Source organism: Lissotriton helveticus, chromosome 4_1 (assembly GCF_964261635.1).
Source record: "Lissotriton helveticus chromosome 4_1, aLisHel1.1, whole genome shotgun sequence".
Lineage (NCBI taxonomy): Eukaryota > Metazoa > Chordata > Amphibia > Caudata > Salamandridae > Lissotriton > Lissotriton helveticus.
In genome coordinates, this window is record NC_136063.1 from 149312415 (window position 1) to 149332753 (window position 20339).

General features: G+C 41.7%; 1 protein-coding gene across 1 annotated transcript in view; it reads right to left on the bottom strand.

The window, feature by feature from the left end:
* The window catches only part of GFUS (GDP-L-fucose synthase), a 120963-nt gene that overhangs the window by 47458 nt on the left and 53166 nt on the right, over positions 1-20339 (bottom strand). Inside the window, exon 3 of the mRNA XM_078686618.1 lies at positions 10824-10938. Within this exon, the coding sequence (XP_078542744.1) occupies positions 10824-10938 (115 nt within the window). The remainder of the gene's footprint in view (positions 1-10823; positions 10939-20339) is intronic.

The following is a 20339-nucleotide window of genomic DNA, read 5'->3' on the forward strand; positions in this document are numbered from 1 at the left end:
TAGATACACGAAAAGTATGGCCAGTGTCAATCCACCTCTTCAGTCTTTTGCACTTCTCTGCATTTGTCGTGACAAGACTGACTAGCCTCCTTTTCTGCCACCTTGGCACTAGAGAATTTCCTTTTAGACGAACCTTTTTCCTGATCCTTTTACCTGGTAACTGATCAAGTACTTGCTCTTTTTCTCTTGTTTGTACTTCAGTTTCATCTTCATCAAACACAGAAATCATTTCATCTGATAAATTCATACAATTCTCCAAATTGATGCTATCATTGATAGTCATCATTCTTTTCTCTGGTATAAATGTCTGTCTCATGACCTTGTCCATCATAATATCACGTGGACTTAAATCTGTCTTTTTATCAGTAGTGTTTCTCAGAAACATCAAAACAAGTGGAAGGACATCTGTCCACTTTGTACCTGCAGCTAGGCACATTTCTGCATCTCTGTCTTTTATAATAACATTCTCATGCTCCTCAACATCTGTAATTTCTAGTCTATCTGTACATTGGAGCAATCTGTTTTCAATATGTTTTCTGTTATCTGATAACTTCTGAAATGTTTCAACCCATTTTGTAATCAAACCGATAATCACAAAAATGTAGCACAGTTTTTCATGCAGTGACATCTGAAAGAAATCCATTTGTAATCTAGTGAATAAACCACTCTCCTGTAATTCTGTTCCCATTCTCACAATTGTTCTCCTAATTGTGTTCACTTGCTGATAAGTCAGACACCTCTGGTAAAGAAATTCTGCAATTTTATGGTATATTCTGTCCATATCAGTAATCATGCTATTTAGCAAAACTACTCTATCATCTCTGTGTATCCAAATCTCATCCTCATCTCGCTGTCTAAAATCTGTACTCAACCATGTGTTTCTCAACCATGTGTTTTTCTCCTCATGAGTTGCTTCATCTTGTAAATCTTTGACTACCTGCCATGTTTCAACTACAGATGTTAGTATTAGTGAACTCAAAGCATGTTCATCATTCATTTTGTATGCTGCACATATCACGACAGCAAACCTTTCTGCCAATTGAATATCATTAATCAATCTTTTAATTAAATTTGCATTTCTGAAAAGTGAACCTGCAGAAATCAAAGTTTCAATCTGTTGATCAATTGCGTCCTTTACTTTGATGTCTTCACTCAAAAGAACATTATTTTCATTCCAAAATTCTGGAAATGTATTTAATCCTTTTGGACTGTTTTCCTGTTCTTTATTTAATCCTGTATCTGTTTTCTCTGTCTGTTTATTAACAAAAATGTGTAATGGCAGTGAAGCCATGTCAATCTGCTGAACCATTACCTGTCGCTGTATTTGTAGCTGTTCATTCAGCTCATTTATCTCAATCTCCTTTTTCTTTGAGCATAATTCTGACTCGTCTGACTGTGTCAATTTCATTAGGTCAATGTCAGACTTCTCACTTACCAGAACTGAAGTCATCTCTGTTCCTTGCTCGGTTACAATCCCTACTAATTCAATTTCAAGTACAATAGAATAAACCTTTTCAGTTAATGGGACCTTTAAATTTGCGGAATTAATTTCATCTTTTCCCAGTGTAGGCACTATCTCTGTTTCCATATATTTCATGGACTCCTTTAAATCATTTGATGAATTTACATAATCAGGAATATTAATTCCAGAAGTACTAAGCATTTCATCATGCTTTTCTGTTGCATTATTTTTAGTAAAATTCTGAGCTGGCACTTTATTAATCTGATCTGGCACTTTTGGCATTGCATTAATCTGTTCTAGGGGTCTTCGTGAATTTCTGTTCTGATCCATATTTACAACATCAATTTTACACTGCTCTACATTTTCTACTCTGACACCTTTATTATTTATTTTCACTAATTTGGGAATCTTTAATTTACTCTCACATTTAGCTACAACCTTTTTCATTTTCTTATATAAGGTAGACATTTTCTTTAATTAATTTGGTAAATGTACTCTCTAAATTTGCTTTGCAGCGCTTGCTGATCAATTAATTAATTAATTTAATACTATCAGGTGTAGAAAACTTAATAATTTGGTCAATTTAATATATCTCCTAATTTACCTGTATCACTAATTATAATTAACCTGTAAAGAAAAATATCAATTTGCAAAAACAGTAACAACGCAAAATATTTATTTATAACAATAATACCAACATATAATCACATGTGTTTTAAATGTACTTAATTTTCACTTACACACCTTCTGCAACGTATACCTGTGGAAAAAGAAAACCTAACTTGTTTTGCCTTAATTTACATATAATTTCTTGCTTGTAAATAACTCTTTACCCTTTAAATGTTAATTATATATCATTATCGTATTTCGTTTTGTGACATAATGTTTTACTGTTTCTGCTATAACCTGTATTTAATTTACAATTTTAATGATAACTATTTATTAATTAACTTTTATTTAATAAACTCTAATCACCTTTGCTGTTATTGTCAATTAAACAGGGTAACTAGTTACATATAATATTCAATGTTTTGTAAAATTCCACTTTTTAATGTTAATCAGTTATTAAAATATATTTCTGGGCATTACTAGCATAGCGTTTGATAGGAAATAAACAATGTGCATCAGCACAACAGGTGTTTTAATCAATCATCGTGTGATTACCACAATACTCAGCTGACCAGACTGTTGCTAAGGCCATGAATCGCTATTGCTTCTGTCCCACTCGCCTTACATTCAAACCTCTGCATTAAATCAAATCTGGGACATAAAAAAACCTTTTAACATACAACAGCGCTTTATCTAATCACAGCGCGATTTTGCTGTGACCTCAAAAACACCTCGTCCAGTCAGAACACAGCTTTCACGTTATTTAATAAATTTCAGCGCTGCTGCAGCTGACAGTCTCTCCAGCGCTCGTCATATAACAGCTATGACATGGAAATCCACTCTATCAGTCACAGAGCGGCCCCTTCGTAACTTTTTCAATCTCGAGGCTCACGAAGCCTCGACCAATGAGGTCGCGGCCTTTGTGTGACGCTACGCGTCAACAACCAATGGGTGCACAACCTCTTAAGGCTGCACCGGGAATTAGGGGTGTGTGCTTCACCATCCAATGGGTGTACAATTTTGTTATGACACGACGGGACCTCCTACAATGGGAGCGCGGCGGCTGACGAAGACAGTCGCTACAGATGACAGCTCTCCCACTCGCTATTTAACAGCCCTCTCTCCTTTACAAATTGCTCGGGACACAATTTAATTTAATAGCCAGTGGTGCTATTTCAATAAGAAAAACAAAATAATCTAGCAAATTAATTTAAACATAAAAACGAGCAGTAATGCTGTAGATGAAGCGGACTGGTGCGGTCTAAAAGAAAACAAAACCTAACACTTGACAGGCACTTTGTCAAAAAGATAAGGGGCTCAAGTTTAATAAAAGATTACTCTCCAATACAGCGCAATTTGTGCCAGACACTCCAAAGCATGTATAATCAATTGGGAGAGCCTCGCCCAATCAGAGCGGGGCTCACGGAGCCTCAACCAATAAGGTCGCGGCCCTTATATGACGCTGCGCGTCAATAGCCAATGGGTGCGCGGCCTTGCGATGACGCGACGGGCCGTTTTAGCCAATTACAGCACGGCGGCTGACGTAGGGAGCCGCTGCAGGCAGCTCTCTCTCCCACTCGCTCCTCTCTCTCGGCAAACAGCCCCTCCCTCACAAAATTTGTTTGCAACGCAGTGCGCTATGCTTATGGCACGCATTAATCTTTAGAACAAAACGGACGCCTAGCCAATTACAGCATCACAGTAACGCTTCAGTCAATCTGGGAATACTTTTACTGTAATGCTCCAAATACACTTCTCCTTTCTACAACAGCGCCTCCAACAAAGAAACTAAACGGGGGCTTATTACTATATTTGTGTGTGTATTATAAACTTGGGGACACTTATAAAATGTACATAAAATGTTCGGCAGGCAACCACTAAAAACACAGGAGCGCCGACAGCGAATCACAACGCAGCCTTTCACTTTGCCTCAGCCAATAAGAACACTGCTTTGCTTTATCCTTTCAGACATATTAACCAATCAGAGCGCGGCAAGCTGACGCATGCAGGAGCTGTGGCTGCAGGCTCTCCCCTTTTGCGCTCTCATACAGTAAACAGCCCTTCCTCTATAGAATATTATTATAATTTCTTGCCACACATATCAGCCCTGTTTTAAACCATATAGCTAATGTATTGAGGGAAATTTGGGAGTAGTGAGACACTTTCTCGGCAGACAGTGGTTATTTTAATCTAACATCGAGCAACAACCAATCAGAGAGCAGCTTTTCATTAACAATGCTGACGCTCTAGCCAATCCGAGCGCGGCAATTCTGACGTAGGCAGCTGCTGCAGCTTCTGTCTCTCCCTACACGCTGTTTCACTCGCAAAACCAGCCCCTCCCTTACAATTTTCGATCGGGGCACATTTTAATCGTTTTAAACTAGGGAGAACAATTTATTATTATAATTAAAGTGAGGAATGATTATAAAATGAATACTAATCGCTTTTTACTTGCTTAAAAAATGTTTATCAACGTGAAATACCTTAATTATAGCCTAATTAACACAGAACATTCTAAAATGCTCCTGAATGTTTTAAAATAGCACAGTTCACCTTTTTATACTTTTCAACTATGCTGAACACTTTTGAATTGAATTTTATTAGCGTGCAGAGCTTTTAAATGTATTTAAACACTGCATAACATCATAAAAAGTCTTAGAATGGTACAGACTTTATCCTGAACTTTCCTAAGTACCTTAGAATTACTTTTGGTACATTTTAGTGAATACATAAAACGAAACTCATCTGTCTGCTTCTCTAATTAGGATAGTTTACATACATTCAAGTATCCACACTTCGGAATAGTCGGCGCTATTCACACTAAGGATAATTTCCATTTGTCAGTAGAGCAACTCTTACCCTACCCTTCTAACACGTAAGAATATGAACTCATTTTCCTCTGAACGCACCGCGAAGTGACAGTATCTAAGAGTTCCACTTGAACATACCTTACAAAACAATCACGCACTTTCACACTGAAAATTCCCTAACTTCAGACACACATGAAATCCGTACAGGACTCTCACCTGTTTATAGAAATCATGCACCGTTAGCAAAATAACACCGTTATCCGTACAGGGCTCTCACCTGTTTATAGATATAAAACATGTACCCGTACAGGACTCTAACCTGTTTATAGATAATCATGCACCGACATTACTCTACCCTTCACTCAAGCTCGAATATAACTAATACTCTTATCACAGTGAGTTTTATGGAAGGCGCTTTGTCCCTATTCTCATGCTGCTCTAATTTCTTAGAAAACCCTCACTATACAAGATTCACACCTAGCCCTAAAACTGTGTTGCACGGCGACAACACTGTATTGCACGGTGACAATACTTCTGGTACACGGCGATACCAACAGTGATACTCGGCGATATCACAGAAACAGATCAGATATTCTGCATGACTACTTTCTCATCACACAGTTTTTGTACCGGTACACACATAGCACAAAATAAACAAACTCAACATGTGTTAAAACTTAATCCTATGAATTTACCAACATATATGTATCATGCATGTAACATGTATGTCAAAAACAACATATATAAACCGTCCGATGGCTACCAGAAATTGATCCAGCGGGCTATAGAAAATATATCATAAACTACGCTACCCAACTTCATAACCTATAAACAAAATTCTATACTAAACATGGACCCATTTATGAACCTGATATATTTTGGGCCTACTGAATCAGGTGGTCAGAATAAATCTATATACACATTATTTACAAACTATAAACAATTTATACATTTGCAGAAAGAATATTGTCATTAGAATAAAACTCAACCATTTAAACGACCACCATAGGCGACGTGATCTAGCTAATGGTAACCTATACTTCTAAATAACCAAGACCAGCTTGTTTGTCAAAAGTAAGATTTTATTTTCTAAATTATGGTATATATGTTGTAAGTCTTATAAATGAAATTTATTTGCAATAAAGCAAGCATGATGGTAAGAAATAAGAAAAGTACAATTTAAGCAATTGAATTAACTTCAAAGAATTATATAAAGTTTAGCATTTCTAAAACATATTTTCCTAACTGAGCTAAATAGACAGAAATTAAAGTAAAGATCTTTGAGGATTCTTACGTGCTCCACGCAAAGTCCAGCAGCACATCACCCTCATCGGAAAGTCAGAAAGCAGCAGCCAGCCCAACCCTAAGGGCATGACTTTTTATACCTTTCTACGCTAACTAAACTAGCAAAGGAAAGTTTTCAGAAATACTCGACGTCCCATTGGCTGAGAGTGACAAGTGACATGTCACCCGATTCTTAAAAAGTTCCACAAAATCATGTCTTACAAAGACCATTGTCTCTTCCACGTGAAGCCAGAGGCTTCCTGCGATTGCAACTTTGTTTTAAGTCATCCTCGCAGCTTCCATAGTCTTACGGTGCAACTTCCGCGGATGCCAAGTTAAGGACTGACAAAAAGTTCACTTTCGACCTTGGCCATGTCCGACAGAATGATGTCAGCTCATCAGTTTTTTCTTTGTGAATGCAGCTTCAATAAACGTTTTAATTCAGAATGGGCGTCTCGTGACTTTCTGCAGAATTATAGTTCAACTCTCATTTTGCGGCTCAAATAGCTAGGCCTCAAAAGCAGGCAACTTATGATTTCTAGTATAAAACAAACACAAGAAAAGTATTAATGTAAGAAATAAAGTATATTCTGTATCCACCCCATGGTTTACTAAATAATTAACCCACCCGATTAATCAAAATGTTACCTAGCCATTGCAAACAAATAAAGCAGCGTTTATATTTACCAGTCTCCGTTTTTCTATGAGACCCATATGCACCTAGAATAGTAGAAATGACATCACACAGACAAGAAAAAGCAAAACAAGCACATGCTTATTTTAAGTATGCAGCAGTTAGTAATGACAAAAACGAAAACAATAAATTATTTTATTATTTTGCACGAACAAAAAGATGCAACAAATATGCACGTTTATGAGCACACATGTTAGTCCCCCCACGTGTAAAGTTTAATCTAGGTTGTATTAGCACGACATATCACAAATCATTAATAATTTTATTCATGTTATGGAAATGTGACTTTGCGAGTTTAAACAAAATTTTGTTTTCTATCTCGCTCCATCACTATGTCAATGGTTATTCTGGGTGGGGTAGAAAACAATACTCAGTTTTTCTGGATGGTAATTCTGGCTGAAAAAAAATGGTACAGAAGCAGCCTAATTTGTCTCTTTTTTAAATGAGATAAAAAAAACTTCCTTCCCCCCTCCTCTTTCTGCCATTACCCCACCCACAGGTCCACAGGTCCACACTTGGCACCGGCTAAGACCAGGGGGCACATGCATGCGTTAAAACCCATTCCACGTGATTTTATGTCTGGAAAAATCAGTTCCCCATGTGATGGGATTTTACCTACAATTGCATGATACAGTTGCAGATTTCGAGATGGTAATTGAATTGTAAAATCGCATGCGACTTTACCCTTACCCAGTATGATGCAACTTGTATTCAGACCCTAGGAGAGAATCGCTTTCATTCTGCCACTAAATAGCACATGGCAGAGGTTTGCAACGCTTGATACCAACAGAGAGACTTAAAAATGTAAATTACCGGAGTTACTACAAGTGACTAACTTTTCCTTTTCTTGCAACGTAAATTACCGGAGTTACTACAAGTGACTAACTTTTCCTTTTCTTGCAAGCCTGATCGATGTTGGGGTGCCAGATCTAATTTCTTTAAAACGTGAATAATTCTTGAACTTTTAAAAATCATCATTTATATTTGGAGAATGCCCGAACACTGCCTTCTCAAGTTGATCTTTTAGGTTTTAATCTTCTCTCTTGTTAATTTTCTGGCAGCAAACAAATAATTAAATCCCAGGGAACATTGTGAAAGAACTGGTTTGTACAGTAATATGACTCCTTTCATCGCCCACGAGCATGGTCTCCTTTATGTCCCCGTTGTTCATTTTCACTCCAGGCAACAGCATGTGCTGTGCCAGACCTCTAAGTATTGTTTGCGAGACAGGCATTGATATGGCTTTCTGGGACAGTCGCGTGTCAGCCTGGCTCTACATGCGCGCGCAAAGGAGCAAGCATAACAAAGCCGTCCGGGAAGGCTCCCAGTGTTAATAATTTCCAGAACTCCCTTATGGTGTCAACTCTAACCTGAGTTTACTGAAACTGGAAACTTCGATCTGAGCTAACAATTTAAAGATAAATCACACAATCAAATCCAAAAACCTATATACCTACGCTGGTTTTGTCCTTCTTCGAACAACTTAGATAGGTGGTTTTATCTTTGGAAATAACGAAGCATATTGCATGCAGAACATTCTACTCATATACTAATAATGCAAATGTATTAGTCGTATAGCACTGATATCATGGGCCCCAACTCAAGCATGTGTAGTGTGCCACAGTGTGCCACCCAGATGGGCAGCAAAAACATTCATAATTGGAGTGAGACCCTACGATCCTTTAGCCTCTGTGCCATTGCACCCCCTGCACTAATGATGCCCAAAGTACCAAAAGTGGCGAGGTTCAACACTCAGAATGTAATTGCTGTTGGATGGGAAAGCCTGGAGTGTCTGGGTGTACCGTACAACACATCTGCTCACTAAATAGGTACACTTCCGAAACAATTGACGAAGAGGACACAGAAACAATTTTAACAGCATCCTAAGCCAAGACTGGAGATTCTCGTCCATCCAGCAGACTGCTAGTAAGATAAAAGTTCCAAAGTCAAAATTGTGATAGAACAAGGAGGTACACTAGTTAAAACGTTTTATATATGTGTGGTTGTAATGCAGTCTACTTTAATTATGATTAAATTAACACTCCTGATAAAAACAAAAAAGAAAATCTGTGACTTGAAAGACAAGGTTTTGTCACGATTACGCTTAATTATTTGTATTCACGCCGCATTTTGACACCTTCATTAACCTCGCCGGGGAGGCTTCGGTGAAGTGGGGAGTCTGTGGAGGGTGCGGGGCATGACACCCTGTGAAAAGCTCACACGACAGAGCACTTAACATGACAATGGCGGCCGCAGAAAAGCTCCCCTGGAAGTGCTGGGACACTAAGTCATCACCACCTTCAGTGAGGCGACAGTCCATGCCGGTAAGAACCGTCTCTCATCGCCCCTGACTGGGCGCGCAGACAGAGGGCGAGCTCGGAGGCCATCTGGCAGAAAGGGGGGACAGGCTGCAACTGGGCTAACGACGGGAAGAGCTCACTCACCTAAGAGCTGGGGCGCAGGGGTATCTTAAAAGACAGGCCAATCACATTATCAAGGCCTCCTGAGCGCCTGGAAGCTTGGATGAGTAACGGCGGGCTTGGAAGGGTTCACATTACCTCACATGTATTTACTTTAGGAGGAGTACATTGCAACGTGAGGAGGGGTGGAAGGAAAGCAAACAGCAGAACACACAAAATGGCAAATTTGGATGTAATCAGGCCACAAGTCCTATAAAAACAAGCACACGCGCCTCGCGCTCAAAGTAAAAAAAAAAACCAAGGAAGCACATCTGGTGAGTGGTGTGCGATGTGCGCGTGCTGTAAGGGTGCCCACGAGCGATGCGCTTAATGAGCCATGATGGAGGAAAGCCAAATGGCACCTGTGCGCATAACCGCACACTTGAGGCCACACAAAAAGAGCATAGTCGGATTTTTGAAGCCCACTTATTAAAAGTCTCGCCAGAGCAACGCATGCGCTGGCTCAGGCGAGACCTAAAAAGCGTGATCTGTGCTTTTAGGACTTAATTAGTGGAACCAGATCTTGAGCTACTTTCCTCGAGCTAAACCTCATGTGGGGGCCAGGCACGGCTTCTCAGAAAGAAGCACCTCTCTCCAGCACTACCAGCCTTCACAAGCGAGCAACAACCTTCCTAACATGGGTCTAAATCCACCCACTGTAGAGAGACGACTGCAATGCAGTCACAAAATTGTATACCTAGCATAATTCAACAGAGACAGCATTGTAAAAAGCAACAACAACAAAAAAGTCTAAGACTGGGTATCAAATAAAAATGAAGCCAGTTCCATAAACAGTTTGTAAAATAAGAGATAAAAAAGAACAGAAAAACACATGGGTTAGAAGAACTTGTGCAATAAAAGTAACAGCACTTCTCTTAATCAAAGATTTCTGAACTATGTTCCCACGAGATCAGAAGTGTATTGCGAACGCATGTATGGTGTGAATATGACATCTACCGGTGTCTCAGAACAGCTGTGAATGGGTAGAGTATTACTTCCCACGGGCACCATTCATTGGAATCACTGGATCTTAAAACAGTGAAAGTGGAATGTGTGTGGAGAACAACGGCCATTACTTATTTGTTAGACTACAGCATAACATGGCAAACCAGCCCTGTGACCTGCAGTCACACAGAAAATAAAGCAGATGTTCAACCCAGTCAGCTATCTGATCCCAAGGTGGCCTATAACGAAGGTCGTTGCTGTGCATGCTCTAGCTCTGAGACAACACTTGCAATTTTGAGCACCTACCTAACTGATGAGTAAAGTGTCCAATCCAATTCACTTGTGGACGTCCATCAACCATAGCATTCATTCAACCCACAGAGGGGCAGCACGAATGCAAACTATAGCTTTTCATACAGAGTCTGAAAACACGAGTAGAAATAAACCCTTCAAAGTGGATAGTTCCTGGTGAACAACCATCAAAAAAGGGCTCGAGTTTCCACCTACCCTACTAAGCCCAGTGCTGTATCACACCAGCCTTGCACAAAGTAAGCACTTACCCAGAAGTCAAGGTTGTACATCATGTTCCTGAAGAGGCCGCCCACCATCGCAGCCAGGTGGATGACATGGGTGGGTTTGTGCTTGTTGAACAGTGCCTTGGTTTCTGCAGCGTTCCTGGTGATATACAAAATATATTATAGTCAGACTAGTAGTCATCAGGAGCACTCATGTCCCACTTACATCCTATAAGGGGTGCCCCCAGCATCAAGTAGAAGTCCCAATGAAGAATTCATGGCCTCTCCTAGGCCCTCCCTAACAGCAGTTACACAGTCTGAAGTAATGACCAGAGGCCTGTGAGGTTTCCAAAGTTTGGTTAATTCATCCCGCAAGGGGATTATCTGCAAAGGAATGCCCCAGGACCTGGGGCATGCAACCGAAGAGCTTGGGAAGCCCTGCAAATTCTCAATATGCGCCAACGGCCTAGCTTCCCAAATAGCAATTATCGATTCAAAACTTTTGTAACCTCTGCTTGTGAGGCACATTGGCTTGTGCAAGGTGCTCTGCAGAAATGATAGTGATTTAGTACAACATATGCAGCCACGTGAAGGATGACAAAAGACACAAATTAATGCACAACCAGGGGCATGGGTGGAGACTTAAAACACCCCGGGGCACATGGACCAGATTATCATACCCCGCAATAGGAGTTTGAATTTCATGCCAAAGTCTAGGGGTTAAAATTAAATGATGCAATCCGACAATGGATTTATTTTCTTATTGAGCAGCATTTGCTCATAAGTGTTTCACATAGTAGAAAGTACTGTAAAGAGATCAGTGACTTGGGATGTTTGCCATAGTTTAGTTTCATTAGTTGTTAATTGTATAGAAACACATAAATAACTAATATATAAATAACGTTAATACATATATCACTAACAGAAGATTACAGGCTGAATAGAAACATTTTTACAACACAAGGGGGACAGTAATCAGTCTATTTTTGAGTAGCAAAATCTGACTTTTCAAAACTATTTTGAGCTCTCCTAATGGGGGAGTAGCACCTGTATGGTCCCACTACTTCCAATGCAAAGGGCCAAGAAGATGGGAGTGCCAGACATTTGAGACGCCACTAGGTGGGTTACATTTTGCTAGGTGTTTATAGTTGATGGACTATAGGTAAGATAAACTGGAGTATTGTCCACAAAATGATGTTGTAGGGTCTCTGGGTTATTAAGAAGAACACCCAAAGATTTCTATGTGCATAATAAAGTGAGGTCAAGTACAGAACATCGTGAGAACCCCTGTGACGGCAACCGCACTACAAAATAAATTGGCAGTTTCAATCTCCTATACCAGGTTTGTCAGATAAGAGGTGAGCCGTTTGAGGCCAGTGCCTTCAATGCCAATGTATCCTTAGAGAGTATTCCTTAGGAGGGAGTGAATCACAGTATCAAATGCTGCAGAGAGTTTAAGAAGCACAAGGAGACAAGAGATGCTAGAGACTAGGAAATGAAATGTTTCAGCTACTACCTGGAGAAGGACGGTTTCAGTGCAGCCTCCCAGTCTAAACCCTAACTGGACTTTGTCAAAAGTTGATTTTGAGCGATAAGCTGTGCAAGTTACATACTGATGCAGACCTCTAGAACTTTTGTCAAAAGGACAGCACTAAGGCAGGACAAAAATTGTTGAGGTCAGCTTTATCTGCTGTTTCTTCAGTAGAGTGGTGAGTTTCCCAAATTTAGGGCTGTCAAGTAACACTCTGGGGGTGGGTGGGTGGGTGGGGAAGAGGTTCGCTAACTGGGTAAAGTGAGGCAGAAGTTGGTATATTGGCTATTTGGCAATGTTCTCCAGACAAAAGTCTAAAAAAAGATTAGAAAGCTTAACTTTTGCAAACATTTTTAAAAGACCATTTTCTGAAAGAGCCAAATATAAGTGATTTTTTTTGGGTTTTGCATGAGAGGTTCTTCAAGGCTTGGAGGGGGGGGGGGTTAAAGTCCAATGGTGCTGACTTTAGCAAAGTACTTGGCAAATTCTTCAGCAGCAGGATTCTCAAATTTAGGAAGGGAGAAACGTATTGCCTGCCTTAATGTTAATGAATTGTTTTGGAAGATGTTTGGTTGTGTTGATCAGGGCTTTAATGTAGCAGGTCTTACTCTTGAGGGTATTTCCCATGTAATGTCTCCTGTAAGCCATATGGTTTCTGAAGTTGGATGAGAAAGGAATCGGTTTCCAAATGTTTCCAGAGTTTATAATGACTTTCTTCAAAGAGTGCTTATCTCTTCACTGTACCTCTCTCCTTCTCCTGGTTCTTCCCCTCTTTCCATCTCCCGTTCCCCCCTTCTCTTTTCCTCCTATTGGAATATTCCTCCTGGTGGAATATTGGTGTGAAGCTCACGTAGAATATCGGTGTGCTTCACTTGTGAGACGGTTGTTAGAGGATCTATGTCCAATAAACGTCCTCCCCTCTTCACCCTGTGTGAGGCGTTTACTTAACATTTTGGAGACAATTTATGCTGTTCTGGGGGCAGCCCTAGATCCTCTCCCCAGTTGCTTCCACCGGCTGTCAGCTGGTCTACCACCTCACTCCTTTCAAGTGTGGCATTTTTGCGAGGTGGAGAGTGCCGTTTCTATGAGGCTATTCACTGAAGAATTCTTCCTCCGGGTGCAGCGTTATGTGGTATATAAATAAATAATACCGGATCTATTTTTGAATGAATGAATGAATAACAGATAGCTCAATAAAATAAGAGTCAAGATTCGAGGTAGTAGGAGTTTCTGCAGGTTTATTACAGCATAAGGACAGGATCAGGACAACCTGCATAGAACAGAGGTGACAGGGCCCAGCAGGACAACTGGGGCCCAGCAGCTGCCGGGGCTTGATCTGGGATGAGCGCGCTAACTTTTAATAACAATACATGGACTTATATACATAGCGCAAACACATAGCATTACATTGCAGTAGGCGTAACAGTGGGTGGAGCAGAAGGCGTGACGCGTAGCAGTCGCGAAAGATAACAGTGAAAATAGGTGTAACTGGGCGTATGCATAGACATGTGGTGCATACGTAACAGAATATGTCATGAATGGGGCGGAAACATTGGAGGGGGCTACCTAAGGAGCCGGGACCTCTAACCTAATGGTGCGCGTAAACTGGCAATGACGTGTTACTAGGAGAAGCTGGGGGCTACGAACTCTGTGCTAGGAGCAGAGACTAGAGTCTGGAGGGTCGGAGCGACATGTACCTAAACCCTATCTGGTATCTAATGTTTAGGGAACATGTTGATATAAACTAGAAGTCATGAAGGGAAAAGCTAACTTGACTCTAAGACTGGACCATGCATTATTCTTCATGTAGTGCGTGATGAAGAATATTAAATGACCATTAATACAGTATTTCTCTAACGTGGAGCCGAATAGGCTAGACAATGACGGAAACTATTGATGCAGTTCAGTAGCTTAGGAATGCAGAGAAGGAGGACTGAACTGATAGCTGGAACTATAACATACTTTTGGCAGACTCAGAGGCAGAGCCAAGCTGCACCGGGCACTGCGAGGCAGGAAGTAAGTGAAAGGTCGAGGATACAGGTGGGGGCTGTATCGCTCCTTAGCGAGGCTTTTCAGGAGACAGGAGCTGAATCTGATGTCCGGGCCCTTTTGAGGCCTGGAAACGGGGACTTTATTATGGAATAACGTGCACACTGAGAAACGTGGCAACATAACTTTACCTAGGCCTGATATTCGTAGTATTCACGAGGACTGGAAAACTGGCATACTAGAGGTGGACACAACTGTAATTGCGTCATTAATCAGACATGGGGAATAACATATGCATATTGGTCATGCACACAACATATGATGGATGAGGCGTAGGGACACAGAACATGGCAAAATTTACTTTTCCACATTCCCTCCTTGTCACTACGTTTCCATCAGGAAACATCAATATTCATGATACCGTCTATCATTTCATACAGTACCATTTGTTCGTCTCGAATTATCTTGGAACGGGATTTAGAACGGGGCTTGGGACTAGGAATACAAGAGGTAGCACACATGCTGCAAATCGCAGGGCCACATTGTATACAGAGGCAGCAGCTAAATATGATCGCTACTGCAATACCTAAAAAGGACAGGACTTTCCATCCCCATGCGGAAATTATATTCCAGAACCAACCTGACCATGTCCAGGTGCCTGGATCTTGGTGTAACAGATGGGCAATTTTATGGAGTCTGGTTATAGCTGAATAAACAGACGGTGCGTTATTTGGAATGAAAATGCAGCAACTAGATCCGATGACTCTACAGGCCCCGCCCCTATCGGCCAGTATGACGTCAAGGACGAGACGATTTTGCAAAACGACAAATCTCATAGCAGATTGTTCTTCGGTTAGGTTACCTAGAGCAGAGGCAGTCTCATTTACTACAGCTTCAAGGGTTCTTGTTAACCTACGGATCAGTTTACTATTCTGGACAGGTCCTACAAAGAAGAAGAAACCTTTATTGAAATCTGTATACTGTTCTAGAGTAGTTTCAGTATAATCGACAATTGGGGACTCCCTTCTATGTCTAATGTGTACTAGATGTGTGTTTCTGTGATAATCAGATGGGGCTAGGAAAACAGGTGGCAGTAGGAAAGCAATGTAACAGGTTCCCTCCCAATCGAGGGGCAGACGAACATATGCAGTTTGACCACAAACAAAATAAGAATGACGTGAGGCTTTAAAAATAGATTTCCCACTGTCACTGTACTGGATAACAGTAGTACATTCACTATGACCTACATGTACGGAACCATAACTACGGACACATAATTCGCCTTTGACTGGTAGTACTGAAATAGCAGGTAAGTCTGGAGTAGTATCAGACTGAACATTCAGGACCATGAAATTCGACGAATAATTACCTAAATTATATACTTCATTTTCTAGATCTAAACCTGTTCTGTGGGGGAGACCTTGCTTGTCTGGAAAACATGTACTGTTAAGAAAAGACATATCTGTTGAGGATGACGTTAACGTGGACCATGCTCCACACGAACCATTATGTGAGAATGGATAAGGAAAGAGTGGCAGAACTCCCTTCGGTATCTGGAAAGGGGGGAGTCGACCACACACCCAACAATTAGTGGCATTGCTGGTCTGGTGTGAGTAATGTAACATACGGATAAATGTGTTGTTGCGCATAGCGAGGCGGTATGAATATTCGTGAGGAGGCAGATCACTAAACGTGTGCTCTACTGTAGCATTAACAGACATATTAGCATGAGGAACTGGAAAATACAGATAGAACGCATAGCTGGTGCAGGAAATCAAAATGCTGATGAATAATACGAAACTCAGAAAAACGATACATTGAATTGAGTTATTACTGACTCTCTCACTATGGGGGTCTATTTTATACATGTCAGAAACAGTCTAACCGTTTCACCTAGGGGAGGACTTATACAATCAAACTGACTGACTTATTTTACTAGACCTGAGCTTTAACTTATACTCCTGCTGCGGAGTTTTCTCTAACAAGGGAGGGGTTGTAATAATGTCTTTTGCGGGACAGTCCTTAAGAGCAATATTTTGGCAGTCCTTCGAATCCTGGGAAATGTTTTTAGAAACAGATTTCAGTCCTTTAAAAAGTTTAACATGAGACAGGTGGATCCATCCTTTTCTGCCTTCCAACTTCACGGCTGTACGGGTGGTGAGGAGGACCTGACGGGGCTCCTTCCAACGAGGTTCCAGCGGACTTGATCTGTCGAAATTCCGGACCATCACTAGGGAACCTGGAACGATTTCATGCGGTGCCACCTCGGTATTGTCTGGAAATGCGGCGGCAACCTGTGAACGACATGAGTTGAGGGCAGACATCAAGGAAGCTAGGTAATCTGTCAGCATATTACATGAAACATCGGTAATACTTCGGGGTCTAGGAGTACCCCACATGTTAGGGGGGCGGCCGAATACGACCTCATACGGGGACAGACCTGATCTGGAATGTGCGACCATGCGCATATAAAACAAAGCGACTGGCAGAGCTACTAGCCAGTCCACACCTTTTTCCTTACAAACCTTGGCAATGCGGATTTTCAGGGTCTGATTATGTCTCTCGACTAGACCGGCTGCTTCAGGATGGCGTACACAATGGAACTTCCACTGGTACCCTAACAACAGGGAAACGTGCTTCATCAGTTCAGATGAGAATGGCTGACCGTTATCAGAATATACGACTCTAGGAAGTCCATATCTAGGGAAAAATTCACGAACCAACTGCTTGGCAGTGGTCGCGGCTGTGTAATCTGGGACTGGATAGGCTTCTGTCCACCTGGACAAAGCGCATACAACTACAAGGACATACTTGAAACCTCGACATCGCTCCATCTGAATATAATCCATCTGGAGGACCTCAAAAGGGTGGTCAGGGGGCTGGAAACCACCTTGTTCCACCGGGACACTTTTACCTGGATTAAACTGACAACATATCATACAGGTACGGACTTTCTGCTTGGCTGCAGCTCGTAAATGCTTGTTGAACCAAATGTTCTGGATACTGTCTAACATAGCTTTTTCTCCTAAATGTGCTGGACTATGTGCGGTACTGATAATGACTTGAACCATAGAATCGGGGAGAAACCATGTGGCTCTACCCTTCGTTAACCATCCTTGATCTGTCTGGACCCCTCCTTGTTCAGACCATTTCTTGATTTCTTCAGGAGTAGCATGTAACTGGATATCTATGACATCTTGAGTAGGGTCCTTAACTGTCATGCATGTAGTCGGATCTGGAGTATGTGTCTGATTAACTGGAATGTCTGGAGTCTGTGCTGTAAGCTTGGCTGTGCGGTCTGCTAGATCGTTGCCTTGGGAAATAATGTCAGTAACTTTCGTATGTGCTTTACATTTCATGATAGCAATGGATGTCGGTAAATGTATGGCATCTAACAGAGCTTGAATAAGGAGACCATGCTGAATCTTGGTTCCATGAGAAGTCATGAAACCTCTCTCCTGCCAGAGCACTCCGAAGTCGTGTACAACTCCGAATGCGTAACGTGAATCTGTGTAAACATTAACTTTCAGGTTCTTGGCATGTATACAGGCTTGTGTCAGAGCAACTAGCTCTGCTGCTTGAGCGGACAGAGTATCAATACGGTGTGTCTCAATAACTTCGGTGTCAGTAGTTACTGCATATGCTGCGACTAGTTCTCCTGTACTAGTTCTCATACATGAACCATCCACATAAAGTGTCAGGTCGGGATCTGGTAACGGAATATCTGTCAGGTCTTGTCTTGGCTTTGTCGTAATGTTGACTACTTCCATACAGTCATGTGTGTCTGGATTTGAATTAACTGATGGTAACAGTGTAGCAGGATTCAGGACGTTGCAGCGTCTAATTTCTATGTGTGGCTGGAACAGTGTCAATTCATAACCTGTTAAACGTGCAATTGTCAAGTGCTGTGTTTGTGTTCGGTTTAAAAGAACTTCTACGGAATGTGGAACTTGTACTGTCAGGGAATGTCCTAAAACTATGGAATCACTTTGTCTGATAGCTAGTGCTGTGGCTGCAACTGACTTGAGGCACGCAGGCAACGCCTGGGCGACTGGATCTAATGTGCTCGAAAAATAAGCACAGGGCTTGTATTGTCCTGCTTGATCTTGTGTGAGAACAGATAATGCTGTACCTTCGCGTTCAGTAACGAAAAGTGTAAAAGGCTTACTGTAGTTCGGTGTAGCTAGAACTGGAGCTTGACATAGGGCTTTCTTTAACTCGTTGAAACTAAGTGTATGGTCAGATGTCCAAGGGAGGACAGTCGATACGGCTGCCTCCTGTGTCGTTAACTGTATCAGTGGCTTAGCTAGAAATGCATACCGGGGAATCCATTGTCTACAATAAGAAGTAAGGCCGATAAAGGCACGTACCTCCTTCTGGGTTCTGGGCTGGGGAAGACTCGCTATTAACTGGATACGGTCTGGTGTCAACTGCCTACCCCTCTTGGACAGCAAGTGTCCTAAGTATACCACTTGCTGGACACAGAATTGAAGCTTCGAAGGTGACACCTTGTGCCCCATCTCGGCTAGAAAATACAGGACTGTAAGTGATGCTCGCTCGCAAGCACGTTCAGAACGGGCTGTGATCAGGAGATCATCGACATACTGGAGCAGGGCAGTGTCAGTTGGCATGTGAATATTGTCTAGTTGTCTCTTAAGTGCTTGACTGTAAATACTAGGGCTTTCTGTGAAACCTTGAGGAGCGCGTGTAAACATATAGCTCCTTCCATTTAAACAAAATCCGAAAAGAAACTGGCTGTCTGGATGAATCGGAACACTAAAAAATGCATTCTTGAGGTCAATAATAGTGAAGAACGTGGCTTCGGAATCAATGGCCGTTAATAGGGAAGAGATGTCTGGAACAACTGGGTACTGAGGAATAACACATTTATTAAGCTCTCGTAAATCAATCACTAATCGATATACTGGGGGTGCATTTGGATCAGTGCGTTTCATGACTGGAATGATCGGAGAATTGCATACATTGGAGTCAGTTTCTACAACTACTCCTTGGGCCATGAGCTCGTCTATAATTTTGGATAAGGCTGCTACAGCCTCGGGTGGCAATCTGTACTGTCTGATTCGGGGTAACACTACACCTGGTTTGAGAGTCACACGATGGGGTGTGATTTGCATGTAACCTACATCAGTTGGACCTTGCGCCCATAAATGCTGTGGAACATTAGACAATCTTGAATCAAAATCTCGTAATACATAGTGACCCTTAAAGTCACGTAGGAACAGACGTATTCCCTCTGGGGAACAGCAAATAACTGCACCTAATTCTTTCAGTGTCTTGATGCCTAATAGGTTTTCTGGACATGACTTAGTAAGTAACAGATCAGTAGTACGGGACAATGGACCTACTTCTAGAGTAACTGGCTTTGATATCTCATTAACTATTGGCTTTCCTGAAAATCCAAGGGAAACATTTCTTGAGCCTGAGAGCGGAGCCCCTGGAACTTCGGCATGACTAATTGTGGTCCTACTTGCCCCTGTATCGATCAGAAACTTTCTGTCTTTCCCTAATACTTGACTGTGAACATAGGGACCTTCTTGATCTACAGGTATCTCGATGAGAGGCAAGCCTACCTCCCTCTCTAGGCTGTTTCATGAATACTGCTGGTACTCCGGATACTCAGACTGTGCATACTGGTACATCTGTGATGTGACATGCTGTGTCGCAGCAATAGGCTGCGGTACTGTAACTGTCTGCTGTGCATTCTGTGACTGAGGAGTCTGTGAAACTTGTTCTTGTCTCGGCGGACGTGGTCTTTCTTTAGTCTTACCAGTAGCTGTGTTGTGTTTCAGAACTGCACACTCGTTTATAAAATGACCTGGCTGTTTACAATAATTGCAGTTCCCTTTAGCGGGTGCTGCAGGATGACTGGCTTGATTCGGACCCCTCTTCTGACTGTCTTGAGGAACAGATTGTGCAACTAGCACTTTCATTTTCGTGTCTTTCATACGTTTTCTTTCGTGTTCTTGCTCTTCTCTGATTCTATTCTGGTGATACTGGAGCATCTGGAGCATTTGGGACGG